The 17031-nt window shown below is 49.2% G+C and overlaps 6 protein-coding genes across 6 annotated transcripts; 4 read left to right on the top strand and 2 right to left on the bottom strand.

The window, feature by feature from the left end:
- Positions 1–1966: 1966 nt before the first annotated feature.
- BP5553_03094 (uncharacterized protein) lies at positions 1967–3004 on the top strand (the record flags this gene model as incomplete). Its single annotated transcript, XM_032011717.1, has 1 exon — positions 1967–3004. One exon carries the CDS (start codon positions 1967–1969, stop codon positions 3002–3004), a length of 1038 nt encoding a protein of 345 aa, XP_031871410.1.
- Positions 3005–4074: 1070 nt separating this feature from the next.
- Positions 4075–5243, top strand: BP5553_03095 (1-aminocyclopropane-1-carboxylate deaminase; the record flags this gene model as incomplete). The annotated part of the gene is made up of 3 exons (XM_032011718.1): positions 4075–4262; positions 4323–4404; positions 4500–5243. 3 exons carry the CDS (start codon positions 4075–4077, stop codon positions 5241–5243), a joined length of 1014 nt encoding a protein of 337 aa, XP_031871411.1.
- Positions 5244–5719: 476 nt separating this feature from the next.
- BP5553_03096 (uncharacterized protein) lies at positions 5720–6768 on the top strand (the record flags this gene model as incomplete). The annotated part of the gene is made up of 2 exons (XM_032011719.1): positions 5720–6141; positions 6210–6768. 2 exons carry the CDS (start codon positions 5720–5722, stop codon positions 6766–6768), a joined length of 981 nt encoding a protein of 326 aa, XP_031871412.1.
- Positions 6769–7115: 347 nt separating this feature from the next.
- Positions 7116–8635, bottom strand: BP5553_03097 (Uncharacterized protein; the record flags this gene model as incomplete). The annotated part of the gene is made up of 5 exons (XM_032011720.1): positions 7116–7236; positions 7385–7915; positions 8056–8130; positions 8203–8221; positions 8311–8635. The coding sequence occupies 5 exons, from the start codon at positions 8633–8635 to the stop codon at positions 7116–7118; spliced, it is 1071 nt and encodes a 356-aa protein (XP_031871413.1).
- Positions 8636–9249: 614 nt separating this feature from the next.
- On the top strand, positions 9250–10120 carry BP5553_03098 (Uncharacterized protein; the record flags this gene model as incomplete). Its single annotated transcript, XM_032011721.1, has 3 exons — positions 9250–9342; positions 9401–9513; positions 9583–10120. 3 exons carry the CDS (start codon positions 9250–9252, stop codon positions 10118–10120), a joined length of 744 nt encoding a protein of 247 aa, XP_031871414.1.
- A 586-nt stretch (positions 10121–10706) lies between these two features.
- BP5553_03099 (uncharacterized protein) lies at positions 10707–16397 on the bottom strand (the record flags this gene model as incomplete). The annotated part of the gene is made up of 6 exons (XM_032011722.1): positions 10707–11829; positions 11882–14541; positions 14599–14693; positions 14854–15726; positions 15812–15860; positions 15984–16397. 6 exons carry the CDS (start codon positions 16395–16397, stop codon positions 10707–10709), a joined length of 5214 nt encoding a protein of 1737 aa, XP_031871415.1.
- Between the last annotated feature and the right edge of the window lie 634 nt (positions 16398–17031).

The raw sequence follows: 17031 nt of genomic DNA on the forward strand, positions 1-17031 counted from the left end.
CTAAAACGCCACATGGGTTATGCCGAACGTTTAACCTTCGCGATAAGAAGCTGAAAATTGCCGTTGCCTAAGCACGTCTTCAGTGGAATCGGGATTTGAGGAGTCGGGACAGCTTCTCGCATTGATGCGGCATACAACGGATGAGGCGATTCCACTACTCGTAGCGTACAGGCAAGGTTTTATTGGGATTACTACGAAAGAAAGCGTCGCGCGGAGGCGTATGGAATAAGGAACAGATGTGCAACGCCAATCAACATCTTATGGAAGCCAATCGTGCCCTGGAAACCACCGCTGCTAAGAGCTTAGTGAACGCCAGCTTGCATTGTGGGTAATATTCGAAGTCTCCACTGAACTCAAAATCGTCAAGATTTCCCATTGATTGGCGGTACATTCTTCGTACCCCGCTCCTGTGGTGCTACCAACTGCGACGGACAGTCTATATTGCTGCGACGAAGTATAATACAGCCCTGTACACGCGTACCAACCGGGATTTCGAAGGCACAGGATGGTACAGCTCAAGGTATTATCGGCTCGCGAGTCATGCCCAGATCCTCTGGACAGACGATGCACTCAGATTTGTTGTTGCTGTACTGTACATATACATGTGTGCGGTAGTGTGGCTTTTCTCGTCGAATTACTTCGGAGGTGCTACGAGTACAGGACCGACAGAACAAGCTACCCCACCACAAGCGAGGAATCCTACACCACCCACTGTGGCTGATTCTTTTTCAATCGATCGATCTTTTGGGTTTATCTTAACGTCCTACTTGGCTGGAGTCTGATGAACGAATCGGCCTAGGCGTGGACCCACCGCGAAAACCCGGTACACCGATCCTTGTAGATTTATATCAGGTTTTTGAATTTCGATTTCCCAATGGAACACGGCAATACTTTCAACAATCACTCTGGTGTAATAAGTGGTTTGCGGGCAGCCACTACCACCGGGTAGCTCGACTGATGCTCGCTACCTATTCGTGGGTACTTTGGAGATCAATTACTAGATGCGCTCTTCAAGGGCCCAGGGCTATACTTGGTTTTATTCCATTTCGAAGCCTGGGCTGCATGCAATACAATACTGTACGGTACATGCTTGTACGAATGGCCCCAAGCCATGTACTGTGTGTGTACTCGGTACCTACGTATGGGGCTTCTCGTACGAGTCCTGTAGTGGTGCCCGGATACAATGGCCCGACTTTAATGGCCCTATCCTACCTAGGCACGAAGCACTCTAAGTTTCCCCCCTTCAAGGTCTCTGGTCTAGACCCCGCAGGGCTACCAGCATAAGGGCTAAGAAAGATGCAAATTCATTACTAACGTTGCACCAGGACGTCATCCACGGCCTGGTTCGTCAATTATCTGTTCTCAACTTCTCATCGCAACATCCGGAGGACAACTCCAGTGGTTCGCCACCACTCCAACCCCCCGCCCGTTGCCCCTCGTTGCCCGGAAACATCTCCATGCCATGACCGCGCCCTCTCCGCGCCGCCCATTGGCTCCACCGTGCGGATCGCATTCCGTTTGTTGCATGTTGTTGTCCATGGGAATCTGTTGCCCTCTGCCAAGTGCTTGAACACAGCTCACTATCGCGCCTCCTCATTGGTGGTCCACATTGCCCACCATATGACATCGCAGACACATCCGCATCCGCACATGCCAGTGCCAGTGCCAGTGCCAGCGATCCTCTTTATAAACACTGGATTGCTGGTTTCTATATCTACCTTAAGTCATGTCTCAAATTTTTTTGAGGCGCAAACAACAAACAATCAACAATCATCCCCGGCCGTGCTAAATAGGGCCTGTCAAGTCCTCTACATTACGAAGTACATCAATCACAGGCTACAACCGCAGAACCCACACCATTCGAACAGACACAGTCGTCCTGTCCTGTCGCTTGATTGATTAACTAGCTGCCTGTTGCCATTAAACGTTTAGCTGGCACCACCGGGCAGTGGTAGCAATTGAGAGGATGGCAGCGATAGATTTTATCTCGCCCAGTGCAATGGGCATGGGCATGGGCATGAGCATGAGCATGAGCATGAGCATGAGCGACATGGACACTGACCGTGACACTGGCATCGACATGTACAAGACTGGCCTCCTCGGCGATACCGATATCGATCTTGATATCTTCTCCGTGAACCCCTTCGATTCCGGTTTTGACCTCGCTTCCTCATGTCCCCCTGAACCGCCTACCACAAGCTTCGACAGCCCGCAGGCAAATTTTGCTCCAATCACAAACGCATTTCAACTACCGGACCTTCCCCCCTGCACGGCCGATGAACAGCTGCAATTATGGTCAATGGTGGATATGGACGATGGATCCGACCACCTGTCGTGGGGTACACCGTCACTCCAACAAGACTCAAGCACGAACGGCGACGAAGACGCCACATCACCAAGCATTAAATCATCCACTTCCATAGAAGGGCCAACCAATTGTCTCCGGGACGCCTCGTCTCGATCAACTTCAATATCTGATACCCAAACACGAGTCGCAAACCGAAAACCTCACCCGCGCACCACGTCCGCCATAAAATCTTCGTCAGATCCCAAAAGGGAACCCCGCAAGCGCGGGCGGAAGAAAAAGACCCCCCGCAACGAAAGCGAGCAAGAGGCCATACGGTCACGCTTCCTAGAACGGAATCGTGTCGCGGCCTCAAAATGTCGAGAAAAGAAGAAGAAATGGGTGGATGAACTGGAGACTAGGAGAGTAGAGGTTGAGATGGAAAATTCGAGATTGCGCAAATTGCAAGATGAATTATTCGCAGAGATTGGTTATTTGAGAGAAGAATTAGGGAGGCATGAGGCTTGCGGGCATGACAAAATAGAGGGACTCGCTGAGAAGCGTCGGCCCTCCACGATTGGGGTTGAATGGACCACTTGTGTGGAGGATCCAGTTCCTGAGAAGACTGATTGCCTGGAAACGGCTGAGGAGGAAGAGAAGTTTGTGGAAATGGCTGTGGATGATACACAGCATGTCTCCGAGGCTATCCACAAGGCCTGAGATTGGGAGAATGACGGGTTAAGAAACGATGCGCGATGATAGTGTGGAACCTACCCGGTGTAGCAAGGGCTGCGACTTGGCCACGACATACTGATACGGTTGGGCTACTCTATGTGTAGTAGTAGAGCAAATCGCCCCATCCATGTTGCTCCATGGTGTAAAACAACTGAAGCACGCTGGCACTGGCACTGGCGACAAATGAATGACGACACTGATGATAATGATAGGGGTAGATCTCTGCTGATATCTGGGATATTTATCTGGCAATTAAGCAGATGCCATCGTCTTCGGTTGGGAAAAGCGGCTACTACAATGACTAGTAGCGACAATACTCCAATAATAGGAAATAATAATAATTACTCTCGTTACCAACTTCTCCCGTTCAACATCTAACATCCGGGACTTAGCACGCTCATATTCTCACATTCCTAACTTTTTTACTAATATCCTGCATGAATGATGATGGTGCATGCATGGCTCAGAAGTCTACTTATACAGCTAACCAATTAATTTTCGGCAACTCGGATTTGCCTCTTCGTTTCTGCAGGATAAATAAAATGCAGACATCTGAAGGCATTTGCCTCCTCGGTAATTAAAACCCCAAGCAAGCGTTGACATTTTTTGGCTGCTCCTCTGGCCTTGGTTTCTGTGTTCTTTCCGCTGTCAGTTCGGGGCCCGCTTGCGGCCCGTACCGATAGATATTTCTGAGACAATTGCTTGAAGTTGTGAAGTTCGATTTGGGTTTGAGTTTGAATAATATTTACCTAAGTAGGGAGGTGATTAATGGCCTTCTTATCTTTCTTGTCTTTAGAAAGACCGTCTAGTTCTATATCCCGAGATCGGATGTCGATAGGTGTTGATGCTTCCCTTCGGGATAAGTAGCAGCGGGGTTGTGTAAACCCCCACTTTCTGGCCATTATCAGTATATCAACACAACTCATACATATATACTTCATTCTTATAGTTCGTTATCTGAATCCATAATATTTTATTTGGTTTTTGGTTGTTGACCAGAGCTCCTAAGAACGTTCAATTGTCTCACTTCAAAACACCAACCCATGCCATTAATCATGGCAACCATCACACTCCCAGAACCATTTGCAAGCATTCCTCGAACAGATTTACTTTTTGGCCCTTCACCAATACATCACCTTCCCAGGATATCTGAAGCCTTGGGTGGGAGAGTTTCCATATGGGCAAAGCGGGAAGATTGTAATTCTGGGATTGCGTTCGGCGGTAATAAAACTAGGAAGCTCGAGTAACGAAGATTCTTACCTTGCAAAGATAAAAGAAAGAACAAGCTGCTAATAAATCCCAGGTATCTTGTCCCTGAGGCTCTAGAGCAGGGCTGTGATACATTGATTAGCATCGGCGGGGTGCAATCAAATCACACACGTCAGGTCGCTGGTGTGGCAGCCAAACTCGGTCTTAAGGCAATATTACCCTCCCTTCGATATATTATCCAATTCAACCCATTATCTAACGCATCACACAGGCGAAGCTTGTCCAAGAGCATTGGGTCGACTGGTCCGACCCAGGCTATGAGAAGGTCGGCAATATCCAAATATCTCGTCTCATGGGCGCCGCCCCACGTCTAGTCCCCTCAACCTTCGGCATCGAGCATAAGCCCACGCTCGCAAATCTTACTCAGGAAGTTATTGAGTCCGGCGGGAAGCCATACTACATCCCCGCGGGAGCATCAGATCATCCCCTGGGCGGTCTGGGATTCGCCCGCTGGGCCTTTGAAGTCCACCAACAAGAAGATCATCTGGGTATCTTCTTCGACACCGTTCTTGTTTGCGCTGTGACTGGAAGTACATTCGCTGGTATGATCGCTGGCTTTAAACTCCTAGAAAAGAACTTCGGCACCCCCAAGCGTCGAGTCATTGGTATAGATGCAAGCGCCAAACCATCCTCAACGCGCGCTCAGGTGCTGCGAATCGCAAAATTCACAGCTTCTAAAATCGGACTCTCCGAAGACGATATTACCGAGGAGGATGTGGAATTGGATGAGAGATATCACGATGGGTGTTACGGAATTCCTGGGGAGATGACCAAGGAGGCGATGAGGTTTGGGGCTCAGACCGAGGCGTTTATTACGGATCCTGTTTATGAGGGGAAGAGTCTTGCTGGATTGATGGATATGGTGAGGAAAAGAGAGATTACGGAGGGAGGTAATGTGCTTTATGCGCATCTTGGAGGGCAGCTGGCGTTGAATGCCTATTCAGATGTGTACTGAGTGGCTATTGGGTTACCTACCTAGGTACCTAATTTGCAGTTCTAAGATGTGAGCTTTTCTCAAACATAGGCGATGAATGCGGAGTTTTAAAAGTTTCAATACAAATAACTCATTATTAATAAAGAATAACAGGCTTCTACATAATTAATGTTTAAATAGATCATGTGAGGTGAGCTGCACAACGAACGAGCCAAGTGGCTGAAATAAAGTGTCCGACGAGTACGAGGTTAGAACAGGTTGCTCGGAGAGATGACCATACTAGTATATTATGAATTATAGGAAAGCTCCGAAAAGTCTCCAGAACGGGAAATAAAAGGTGCAATGTTTCTTCCCTCTTCCTTCTATTAATCTCGACTCTCTCATTCACGAAAAGAAATTTCCAGCTCCCAAATTGATACAATTGTTCAGCAAAATCCCTGATAGATTTTTCATCACCTTTACAGACTGCTCGGGAGCAAGATCTAATACATTATATCATGGCATCTAAAACCTCTCCAGTTTCCGCCCTCATTATCGGCGCCGGCCCCGCAGGCCTAGCATGCACCGTCAGCCTTTCCCGTCTCCTGCACACCAGTATCGTCTTCTCCTCCAACAAATTCCGCAACGAATTAGCTAGCCATATGCATGGCGTTCCCACATGGGAACACCGCTCCCCTACGGAATTCCGAAATGCGTTTAGGAAAGATATCTTGAAGCATTATGATACGGTGGCTTTTGAGGATGTGGAGATTAAGAAGGTGGAGAAGATAGAGAATGGTGGTGCGGATGGACGTATGCTTTTTAAGGCCGTGGATGAGAATGGTAGGGAGTGGTGGGGACGAAGGGTTGTGCTTGCGACTGGGATAAAAGATATCATGTTAGATCTTGAGGGGTATGACAGTTGCTGGGTTAAGGGGATGTAAGTTTTCCACCACAATTTTCCTCCCGTCATGAAATATTTTCAACATAGTACTAACTACCGGAAAGATTTCATTGCCTTTTCTGTCATGGATTTGAAGAAAGAGGTGCTGCTTCAGCCGGGGTCCTTGCAATAGATGATTGTGCCCTGGGACCAATTGCTCTTTATCTCGCACGCTTCGCAGCCCGCCTTGCGGACAAAATCACGATCTACACCAATGGAGATGAGGTTGTAGCTAAGGGGGCCAACGAAGCGTTGTCAAAAGCAAACCCAGGGTCCAAAACTAGAAAACTCATCTCTGTCGACGACAGAAAAATCACAAAGCTAGTGAAGGGTCCTCATGAGTCAGAGGTTGAAGTCGTCTTTGAAAACGGAGAGAGACAGACGGAGGGATTCTTGGTACACAAGCCAAAGGGGGAATTAAACGGGCCTTGGGTGGAGCAGCTGGGTTTGGAGATTACGCCAAAGGGAGATATTAAGGTTAACGGGCCGTTTGGCGAGACGAGTGTTGCGGGAGTATTCTCGGGTGGAGATTGTGCGGTTGAGATGAAGGCTGCGAGTGTAGCAATATCGTCCGGAGGTGCGGTTGGGGCTGGGCTGGCAATGTCTCTAGGCGCGGAGAATTGAAGAATTGACTCTGAGGGAACGGAATGGATCGGCAAGTATGATATGTTTTTGGGCGATGACGGATCAAGTACCCTGTTAATAGATCATCATTACCCCTTCTCACTTATTTAAGTGGGTTTAGGACTCAGAGACACTTTCTTAGTTCCATTCTCAAGAAATGCCAAACTTACTGGCGTTGATAGACGACAAAAGCTGCCATAGCAACGTAACACCGAGGACGTAAATAGTTTAGAGAAAGGGATAAACGACAATCTTGTCCAATTCGTCTAGTAGCCTTTGATTAGGAAAATTTTAAATTGCCGTAGCAAAGTGATACCGGTCTAATGCCCCTGTTACCAAAATGCTTCTTAAAGATTCTGCTTCGGAACTGCGGAGGCGATCATATGCATGTTCACAGGGGTAAGTGCGCCTTTCCCCTTCAATACTGCGTCGATGTTCCGCATGGAGAGCTCTTCGAAGCCGATATGCCTATGTACGCTGTTAGCTATTTGTTTCCCATTTTATTCTCTGTATGCAGCTTCAATTGTACCAGATTTTTCTGTTTAATTATTTTCGATTTGAAGGTGTTGAAATCGTGTGGAAGCAGGATATGAAAAGGGGGGAAAGGCAAGCATACGTATCTAGAGTTCCCCCTGCATTGTGTGCTGTAAGCATAACCTGTCTCAACCCCTTCAACCTCTCACTAACTCTCGGCTCGTTCTCATGCACATCAAGCCCAACACCAACAAGAGTCCCGTCCTCCACAGCATCAGCAACAGCCTCCTCATCCACCAGGCTTCCCCTTGCGATATTCACAAACCTACTTCCCTTCTTCATCTTCCCGAGACTTTCCTTCGTAATGACTTTCTTCCCGTCAGGACTCGCGGGCGTTGCCAGGACCACACAATCGCTCCGAGAAAGCAGTTCCTCTAACGTGGGCGCAAAACTAGCTGCGATTTCGGCTTCTTGAGCGGGTGCCTTGCGGACCACATCATAGTAGACGATCTTCATGTGGAAGGCGGCGTAGGCTTTACGGGCTATTTCGAATCCGACATTTCCCAGGCCGATTATGCCGAGGGTATGGTTGCGTGGGTTATGGGAAAGTACCGCGGCGTTGGTGTGGCAATCTTGGAAAGATGATGGAGAAGTATATGGTGCGGTGGTGCACCTGAGTAGTTAATTAGAAGCTTCGACGGGCACTGGTATGAAATTGGACTCATTGGAGAGGAAAGGGGGAAATATATATGAAAATTGGACGGCATGGAAATGGAGAACGGGCTCGGGGCAGTGAAAGGAAAGATAAAATACCATCTGAGATTCCTGAATGTGGATAGAATGAGAAAAAGTGTAAAATCGGCGACGGACTCGGAGGAGGCGGCGGCGCTGAGAGATGAAAAAGACGTTAGACATCAATTGCACTTAGATGAAAATGAGTGGGTTTGGGCAACGATGTACCTGTTGCAGTATATAATTCCTAGAATAATATAATAATCAGCACTTCAGCATTTTTAATATCATCAGTGTTTCTCTTTACTTTTCCAACATAAAAAGTATCAAGCATACCTCTTGCAGCCAAAATATCAACATCAGCCCAATCATACCCGGCGCCCGCCGAAGCAAACACCTTACAAGTCTTGGGAATGAGTGGCACCAGTTCACTGTCCCATCTCCCCATCTCGCCTCCAGTGTTCCAGAACGGTCTAAATATGGCGTGGAAATCTCCCCATCGTTTTTCCTTCAGCGCCTTCATAAACTCTCCTCGTTTCCGCTCCTCTGTCGAAGGCCGGATGACAGTAAAATCTTGGGAGAACTGTGCGTAGAGGTCTGTATTCCATTTTACAGGGTCGCCGATATGGAGGACGACAGGTTTTCTCAATGAGGTTGCCATAATGGGGTGCTGAGAGATGACTGAGTCACTGAATTGCTTTGCTTGTACGAAATAACGGACAGATATATACTCGTACTACAAGAGCGGTGAGGGGAAACAAACACGACTATATCAGCTTATATATCGCCCCACAAACAATATTAAACGCTTCTTAGTCCGTATACTGACAACAGGTATAGAAAAATTCCCTACCAGTTCCCCATCACTTGTTGGGGCCCCTGAGGAGGTGTTTTGGGTAGAAGGATGAGAGGTTGTCGTTGGTGTCGCCCAGAGCTGTTTCTGACATGTGCTGGACCAATAGGGGACGGATCCGGAGTTTGAAATAGAAATATAACCTTAAAGCCGCCCGTTTATAAGCCCAGCGTCAAACGCCGCATTGTGGCTAATGAAGGCGTCATATTCATAATTCACGTTCATATATTGTTTTTGCTAGGATGTTGGAGGCGCCGAGGTTCGTAAGGATCAATAATTTGGACCGCGGATCGTTGAACTGCCGTACCTCGTAGAGTACTTGAACCCCCGCGAGGCACATAAAACCAGCTCAATATATATCATACCAAAACCAACCTCATATTCACATCAATTACATCAATATAAACATCAACGTCAATAAAATGGCGACAGCCACAGCAGAAGCTACGAGTGCTGCTCTAAACCCAACGCCGAGCACAGGAAGCGCAGGAAAACCAACCCTTCACCATCTCAATGTTCGCTATCCATTACTTTCACATCCTACTTAAGAACCCCAGCTAACACAATGCAAAGAATTCCCAATCTCAGCGCATCCTCTGGTTGCTCGAGGAGCTAGGAATCGAATACAATGTCGTCAACCACAAGCGCAAACGAGGTCGCGCACCAGCAGAACTCTCAAAGGTCCAGTGCGTAGGAAGATTATATCCAGATCTTGAACAGAACACCTACTAACAATAATCCTCCAACCCCAATAGCCAATTAGGAAAATCTCCTACCCTCGTAACTAGCACCGGCCGCGTCGTTGTCGAATCCACCGCTGTAGCCTCCTACCTCATCGAAACCTATGATACAACCGGCAAATTCGCAACCCGCGACCCCCTCCGCGACGAGGAACTCACCTCCTTCGCCGGGTCCTCCCTCGGCAACGTCACTGCCATCGAGCTGCTAGTTGACCTCCTCGCTACCGTACCGCCCTGGCCCATCTCATGGTTCCTGGGCACCGTACGTTCTCAAGTCCAGAAGACCTTCACAACGGCCGAGTTCGAGAAGGCGATGCGGTTTTTGGAGAGCGAGTTAGGGGATCAAGAGTGGTTTAATGGGGAGAACCTAGGCCGGAGTGATATTATCATAAGTTGGCCGCTGGATTGTATTGCGGGGAGGAAGTGGGTTAATTTTGACAAGGACTATCCGAAGTTGGCGGCGTGGAGGAAGAGGGTAACGGAGAGGGACGCCTGGAAGAGGGGCTTGGAGAAGGGGAATGGATATGATTTATCGGGGGTGGATCAGGATTAGAGGTGGTAATGATTATAATACTATGTGCAATGTTAATGGGCGGGCCGTATTAATCTATAATCTTAATATTAAACCTCTAGGTTGTCATTACCTAGTATATAGGTATCTTGGGAAATCAAGGAATATGCATCATACAACTGTATCTCTGAATTATACTTTAGTAACTAGCAACTGGCGACCTATTTATCTTTATCTCTGCATCTCCACTCTTTAAAACGATGCCTTCCAAGCGTTCCCCCTCTTCAGCAATTAAACAGCATCTAGCTAGTACACTCCCCATCCCATTTCTCATATCCCCTTTATTTTACCACCTCATCCATGGCCGTGCGGAGGAAGGCCATATGCAATGCAAAAAATTGTACATGGGACAAGAAACCCCCTTCGAACCGAAACTGAAAATATACAAAGCAATAAAACGCCCAAGCCCCATAATCGAGCAAAATACCACCTCCCATGTGTCCGTATCCCCTTATAACTCCCCGAGCCGTCTTGGGGGCTAGGCTTTGAAAATGCCAGAGTGCGTGGGTCATGCCATGCAATTATATGCAAATGAATAGAGATTTTTTGAAAGGAAACAAAAGAACGATCAAGGTCCGTCAAAAAACAACTCCATATCTTCGTCCCCGTCACCCCATTTCGTGTCTCTCTCTTTCTCGCGTTCAGGCTCTCGATCGACCCGCTTCTCGCCCTTATCATCCTCATCCGTTTGATTTGTCAGGTCGTTGAACATCTGTTGAACATCTGGTCCGCTGGCAACCTGAGCGCTACCGGTGAAGGCGTCTCGCATAGGACTGTCACCACCAGAGCCACCAAGTGCTACAGAGTCTATCCGCCCAAAGCCTGCGTCATTGAAGATTCCGGCTGCTCTTGGACTGCCTGTTCCACCAAAAGGTGGGCTTTGAAGCCCGCCTCCATGCAGAAATGCGTGTGGGGCAAAAGCGGGCGAAGTGCTATTCTGCGGGCTCATGCTGAAGTGAGGATCCTGGACACCAGCAAAACCCCCAAAGTGTGAAGGGTGCGCGTGGCCATGCTCGGGTGGGATTCCTGACAGAGTCGGACCCCCAAGGGCATGCATGGGTGCGACCGAGGCAGGAAAGGTATGAGAGGTCGGCGTCCCAGAATCAGATCGTCCAGGAGCAGGTTGAAGGGGTTGAGGGCGAGAGGATGATGGCTCGCTGGATTTACGCTTGTTGAAGTTATGTGGCTTAGTACGAAGGTTCTGGGGCAGCTGTTCAGGATCGTCCACGCCGTGCTGTGCCATCAGCTTTTGAAGCTTTGTTGGACGGGGTTTTCGAGTTGACTTCGACGACTCTAATGCTGGAGGAGGGTCGGGCGCAACCGGAGACCATTTGTGGAGTTCATGCCTGAAGAAGTTCGTCTCATACGCCAACAGGATCTCGGCTCCTTCAATCTTGCGAAGATAGAAACGCTGCGTCTCACATTCGTCGGCAGTTGCCATAACCGGGTTACAAAATGGAGCAACATGATGTCGGAACTCTCGAGCATTTTCGATGATTTTGTAGAGGAGTTCTTCTTCGTCGGGTTGGAAAGGAAGACCTGGAACCTCATTCTGCCAGTCTTCTAAATCCTCCAACTTTGGTCGCGCGGCATCACGAGGAATACATACTCGCCAATCGCAGATGGGGCAAGTATACTTCTCCTCCTCCTTGACCTTCCCCCGAGCGATTTTAAGACATCTACAGTGATACCTGAGTAGGTTAGCATGGCCATAGCAAATATTCAAAGTCGTAGCAAGCTCACCACTCGTGACAAAGTTCGCACTCGATCATCATTCCAGCTTCAGTACGACGACAGATGCAAAACACCTCACGAAACCTGGGATCCTCCCAACTGTGCAGTTTTGCCTCAGAAGGACTAGGTTCCCGCGAAGCAGGCTCGGCTGGCATTCTCGGCTTATCCACATGTATATCGAAGCAGTCGAGGTTCCGCTCGAGAACGTACTCCATATGCGATTTCAAAATGTGTAGGGGAGCATTTGCCTTGCCGAATAGCTTCTTGCCTTTTCGCATCCAATCTTCGTGTCTCTTCTGCTCTTTTTCTAAATCTAGAGTTCCATTTGGCTTGCTATTTAGTTCCGTAAGGTGTTCCATAGTCTCGCGAACTTCTGCATACTTGGGTCGTTTGCTGAAGTCTTCATTCCTGCTGCGCTCGTATAACGAGACAATTTGTCGATGTGCTTCTCGCTGCTTATTGAGAATTTGGTCAACTTGAGCTAGCGTTTCCGCTGACACGGGAAGTGCGGCTGCTTGGGCTTGTGCAGATAATGCCTCAAGTTGAGGATAATGCACTAGTTCAGCGTTCACCAACTCCTTCGCCTTCGCTTCCCATGCCATACCAGCATTTCTCTGGTCCTTGTAATGGTTCAGATAATCATTGTACTCTGGGATTTCAAGCTTAACACCCTCTTCAATAAGATCTTGGACTTCCTTGAGGTTGAGAAACTGGCCACGGTTGTCGCGAGCACGGTCATTCCATTTCATCTGCTGGACAATTTTATCTAGCTTCTCAATTTCCGGCATATCGACGTTGAATCCTCGCCCGAGCTCGAGAAGATCTTCAAATTCTTGTGTTTGGCGCAAGACAACATTGGAAATCGCTATTCGGGCATCCCGCTGGAAACTGTCGATGGCGTCTGCTCGTTCTCGTAGCTGCGTAATCTCTGGACAGTCGAATCCTATCTTATCAGCCTCCTTGAGGAGCTTTTTGACATTCTCGACCTTTCGAAGCTCCCGGTCCCGCTCCTCCATTTCTGCTGCTTTGCTACCCTTTCGCCAGGCCTTTTCGTTCTTACGACGATTTTGTTGCTTCCGGACAATGTAATTTGTTGCCTCATCGACCCATTCGTTGCATCTTTCCACAAACGCTTTTAATGTTGGCAATGATTTTAAAGGATAGGGGATGCGCTCCCCTTCGTTCAGAAGTGTTCGTATGGTCTTGAGTGGCGGGGTTGGATCGTCTTCAAGCAGGTTCTCCACCTTCTCCTCCCATTGCTCTGGCAGAGACGCTTTCTCGGCAACCTTCTGGCAAACAGTATCGATGTATTCTGCAGTTCGGCGGTAATGCAAGGTGTGATTCTTTCCCCCGTAGAGCTGGTCCGGAGACATGGTGCAGCATTCAAAGTTGCCAGCGTGAAGCATGCACATGACTTTACCACTATTATCGCACTTGAATCTAGAGAGGTATGTATACGCCTTGCAGTATACGCATTGATACTCTTCTTCGGGCACATCCTCATCGTCAATGACGAAGCCTAGGTGACAGCGAGCATCAGCAGCTTCAGCACTATCAATTACACAAGGGCCTTCGTGTTCTTTATGCTTGTCAGCGAAGAGTTTTCTTTGGGCATTCTCCCGATCTCGAAGGCGTTCAAGCGCAGGCGACAGCCACTTTGCTGTCTGTATTGAAACTGCACCGTTGGATCCTTCTGCCGCGGTTAACAGTAGCTCGTCATGTGAGAAGCAAGGTTGCCGCCGGAATTGTTGCAATCTCTCAACACCCGCATCGCCGAACGGCTCCCAGTCACTAGGAGCAAAGTTAACTGCCTCATTGAAGTTGAACCCATGATTAAAGCCTGCATGGTAAGCCTGTGGGAAGGTAACGACGAATTGGCCAGCTCTCTGATCCAGGGCGTAGACTCTAACACCAGCCTTCTTCAGTTGCTCAGGAGTCAAGAGTGTGACGAGCTGGAAAAGAAGATCAGGTTGAGTCTCAAACAATTCCGGCACCGCTTCACGCATAGCATTTTCAAACTTCTCGGCGTCTTCTCCAGGGATGCCGTACCATGTCTTCGTTGACCCAAAGTGTTGGTAGTTAGCTGAGTACGCGTAGTGGTCCTCATTATGCCAGCAGAAAGTCGAGAAGATCATTCCCACGTAGAGCCAGGGGACGGTCATGCCGGAAATGTCGGATTTGATGTGTCGAAAGAGCGAATCGGCGTGGTATGGCATAATATTCAAATTCCAGGGATCTGTCGAATAAGGATCCTGAGGATTCTTCTCAATTGTAGGAAAGCCGCTGCCATGAGTGGTGGAATGAATGTCTGCTCCATACTCGACCTCAACAGTCTCCTCCAAACTAGCCACAAGCCGCCAGAATTCTCTTTCGATATCGTCTTCGGTGACCGGACGCGGGCAATTGAGGACGGGGTCGAATGGCATTTTATTTTGGAAGTAGCCCTCCTTGAAGTCGGCTGCCTTCTGTTGGAATTGTCTGAGTGAGTATATTCCGCCTTCCTCAAATCCGAATTGGCCATCGCCCACAAGGCATCTGGGGCAATGCCAGTCGTAATCTGGTTTCTGTGAGACCTGGGGATCAAGGCAGCCCATGTGATAGCTATGATCGCAAGATTCGCAAATCAACAGGTTCCCGGAGTCGCCATTCTTTCCGCAATGTTCGCACTTCTGACAAGCATCTAAGCATTCATTCTGGAAGGGTGAGGTTTCATTAGATTTGCTTACCTCTCCAGGAGCCCCCGAACGGTGCTCCCCAGGGATCCTTGGGGGCGTTGGTCGGAATAAGGTCATGTGCGATCCAGCCACAGTCGGCACAGCATCTGGAGGCCAATAATTAGCCGGGGCGTCCACAGCCAGTCAAGAGACGACCAAGACGGGCAAAACGCAAGACGCATTGAACGCATCCCTGGTCATCATACACCGACAGCGAAGCGCATCCTGCTCTATATTGAAATGACAGATGCGACCATGGCCACGTACCTTTTTTGAGACGCTTACTACGTCTGCCTCCATTTTCGCTATCATCAAGGGGTTGGCTTCCTTTGCGGGATCGCGAATCAATACTGTCATGGCTTAACCGCCTCTTGAGCATCGGATTTGACGTGAAGCCATTTACCACGGGAGCCGAACTGAGAGCAGAAGGGCGATATTCCGGCGTGTTCTTCGCGGAGCTCATTGGGCTGTCGAATTGTGGTCGTCTGGGTGGCGTAAAACTCCGCTCTTCCCGATCCCTCCTGCTCACATTTACGGGCGCGAAGGTAGTTGGTGCGGCATTGACCGGTGTGAAACCACCAGCATTAACGGGAGTAAATCCCGAGGTAACTGGTTGTGGTGGTGGTGGTGGTGTCGGGGCAGGCGCATCGAGCATAGGGATATTCTTCATATTTTTCTCGAATTCGTCCTTCATAGATGAATTGAGCGCGTCCGACGCTCTGACGGCTGGGGAGTCCCCTCGTAGACTAGATGGGGCATTTTGATAGGACTTTTTTAGTGGCGAGTTCGCTGGAGATGGAGTAAGAGGGCCTCCATATTCGTACTCCAGCTGCTGGTGAACGCCCGGTTTTGCCAGCCGTAGGTATTCTTCATACGGGAATAGCCATCGTTGGTAAGAGTTTTTGAGGGATGTTGATAGAGACGACATGATCTTCCCGCTGTATCCGAGGTCGCGCCCTATCTCTGCCCATTTCTTTAGCTTACAAACCTTCTCGAAACCTCCTCTCGTCTCGACCGCCTTCTTGAGTTTGTATAAATCGAGGGGGCGCTTGTCGACACTGGGGAAGCGATTGAGATTGGTCCCATGTTGCTTGTGGAATTTCGCAAGTTGGTCGAGATATGTGAGATTTGCACGAGTACCTGATGCCGCGAGTTAGCACCGCAGATGTAAAATTGAGCAGCGTCCAGAATAATGGAGCCTTATAGTTGATTTGCGGGAACTTACTGCCTTCGACCGAGTTCAGCTCCTGCTTTCGTGTGCGAAAATGAAAACGCTGCAGCGAGTCAGTCATGGTTCCGAAGGATTTGGAGAACCAAACGCCCATGGAGAATCGCAAGGGGAAGGAATGAATTGATTAAACTCGACCTTTGCGAGTATATTAGGCACCGGGACGTACCTCAGTATCGATGGCGAAGTCTGGTTTCCAAGAATCCGGCGGGATGATCTTGCAGATACCATATCGCGAAGCCTCAGGAGCAATCTTCTTCATGTATTCAAACGGGTCTCTGAATTCTTCCTCGGTAGGTTTGTATGTCGGGGCCTCTTGCAGGCCATGCGGTCGTATCCTCTTGGTGGCCTCTCGACTCGCTGTGGGCTGGCCTCTTCGCTCGACGCTTGTTAAGTCCAGAGGAAGGGAGTGCATCGCGCTCAAGGGGAGGGTTGCGGCCGCGGGGTTATTCGCACTCGCATTCCCATTCCCATTCACAGCCTGTTTCCCACGAGTAGATGTCGCATTGCTGTTGGTACCGCTTGCGGGCGAGGCTCGCGCGGCGGAGCTCGACGCCGTGGTGCTCAACGGCACCTGAACCATGGCGACGGGATGAGGCGGCTCGCGGGTCGCTAGATGTTGGACGAGTAGTTTATATTATATATTGAGGAGTTCAGATATTTCGGGTTGGCGGTATATAATCCACATGAGGGGGGTAGAAGTGGTGGAGGCGGACCCAGCCTAGGGGAGAGGCAGGTATGTTGAATCGGCAGCAACCGGTTCGCAGAGAAGGTATTGAAAAGAACGACCAAATGAATGTATGCGCACCACGAGCGTGGGCTACGGCATATTATGCGGTGCCGATCGTCGACAGGGTAGAAGAGATTTACTGCCGAAGGGCGGCGCACCTAGAAAGAGGGATGTCGCGGATGGTGTTCGGATATCGAGGTCAAGGGGGAGATGAAGGCGGAGAGATGGGATGGGATCATTGATGATTGACAGGCGAGGATGAGGATGCGGATGCAGATGAGGGTTTCGATATTGGCATTTGGCGCTGGCGCGGGCACCGGGGCGTGGGCTAGGAGGCTAGTCTGGAGCAGCAGCAGCACAAGATACAAGAATAATATAGGTACATACGGTACCACATGTATGTACTCACTCCAATGTACGTAACATCCCCTGATCTTGATTATTTGATATCAGCTCACAGGTGTCCACGCACCCACCTGTCACAGCC

The sequence above is a fragment of the Venustampulla echinocandica genome, assembly GCF_003357145.1.
Source record: "Venustampulla echinocandica strain BP 5553 chromosome Unknown scaffold_1, whole genome shotgun sequence".
Lineage (NCBI taxonomy): Eukaryota > Fungi > Ascomycota > Leotiomycetes > Helotiales > Pleuroascaceae > Venustampulla > Venustampulla echinocandica.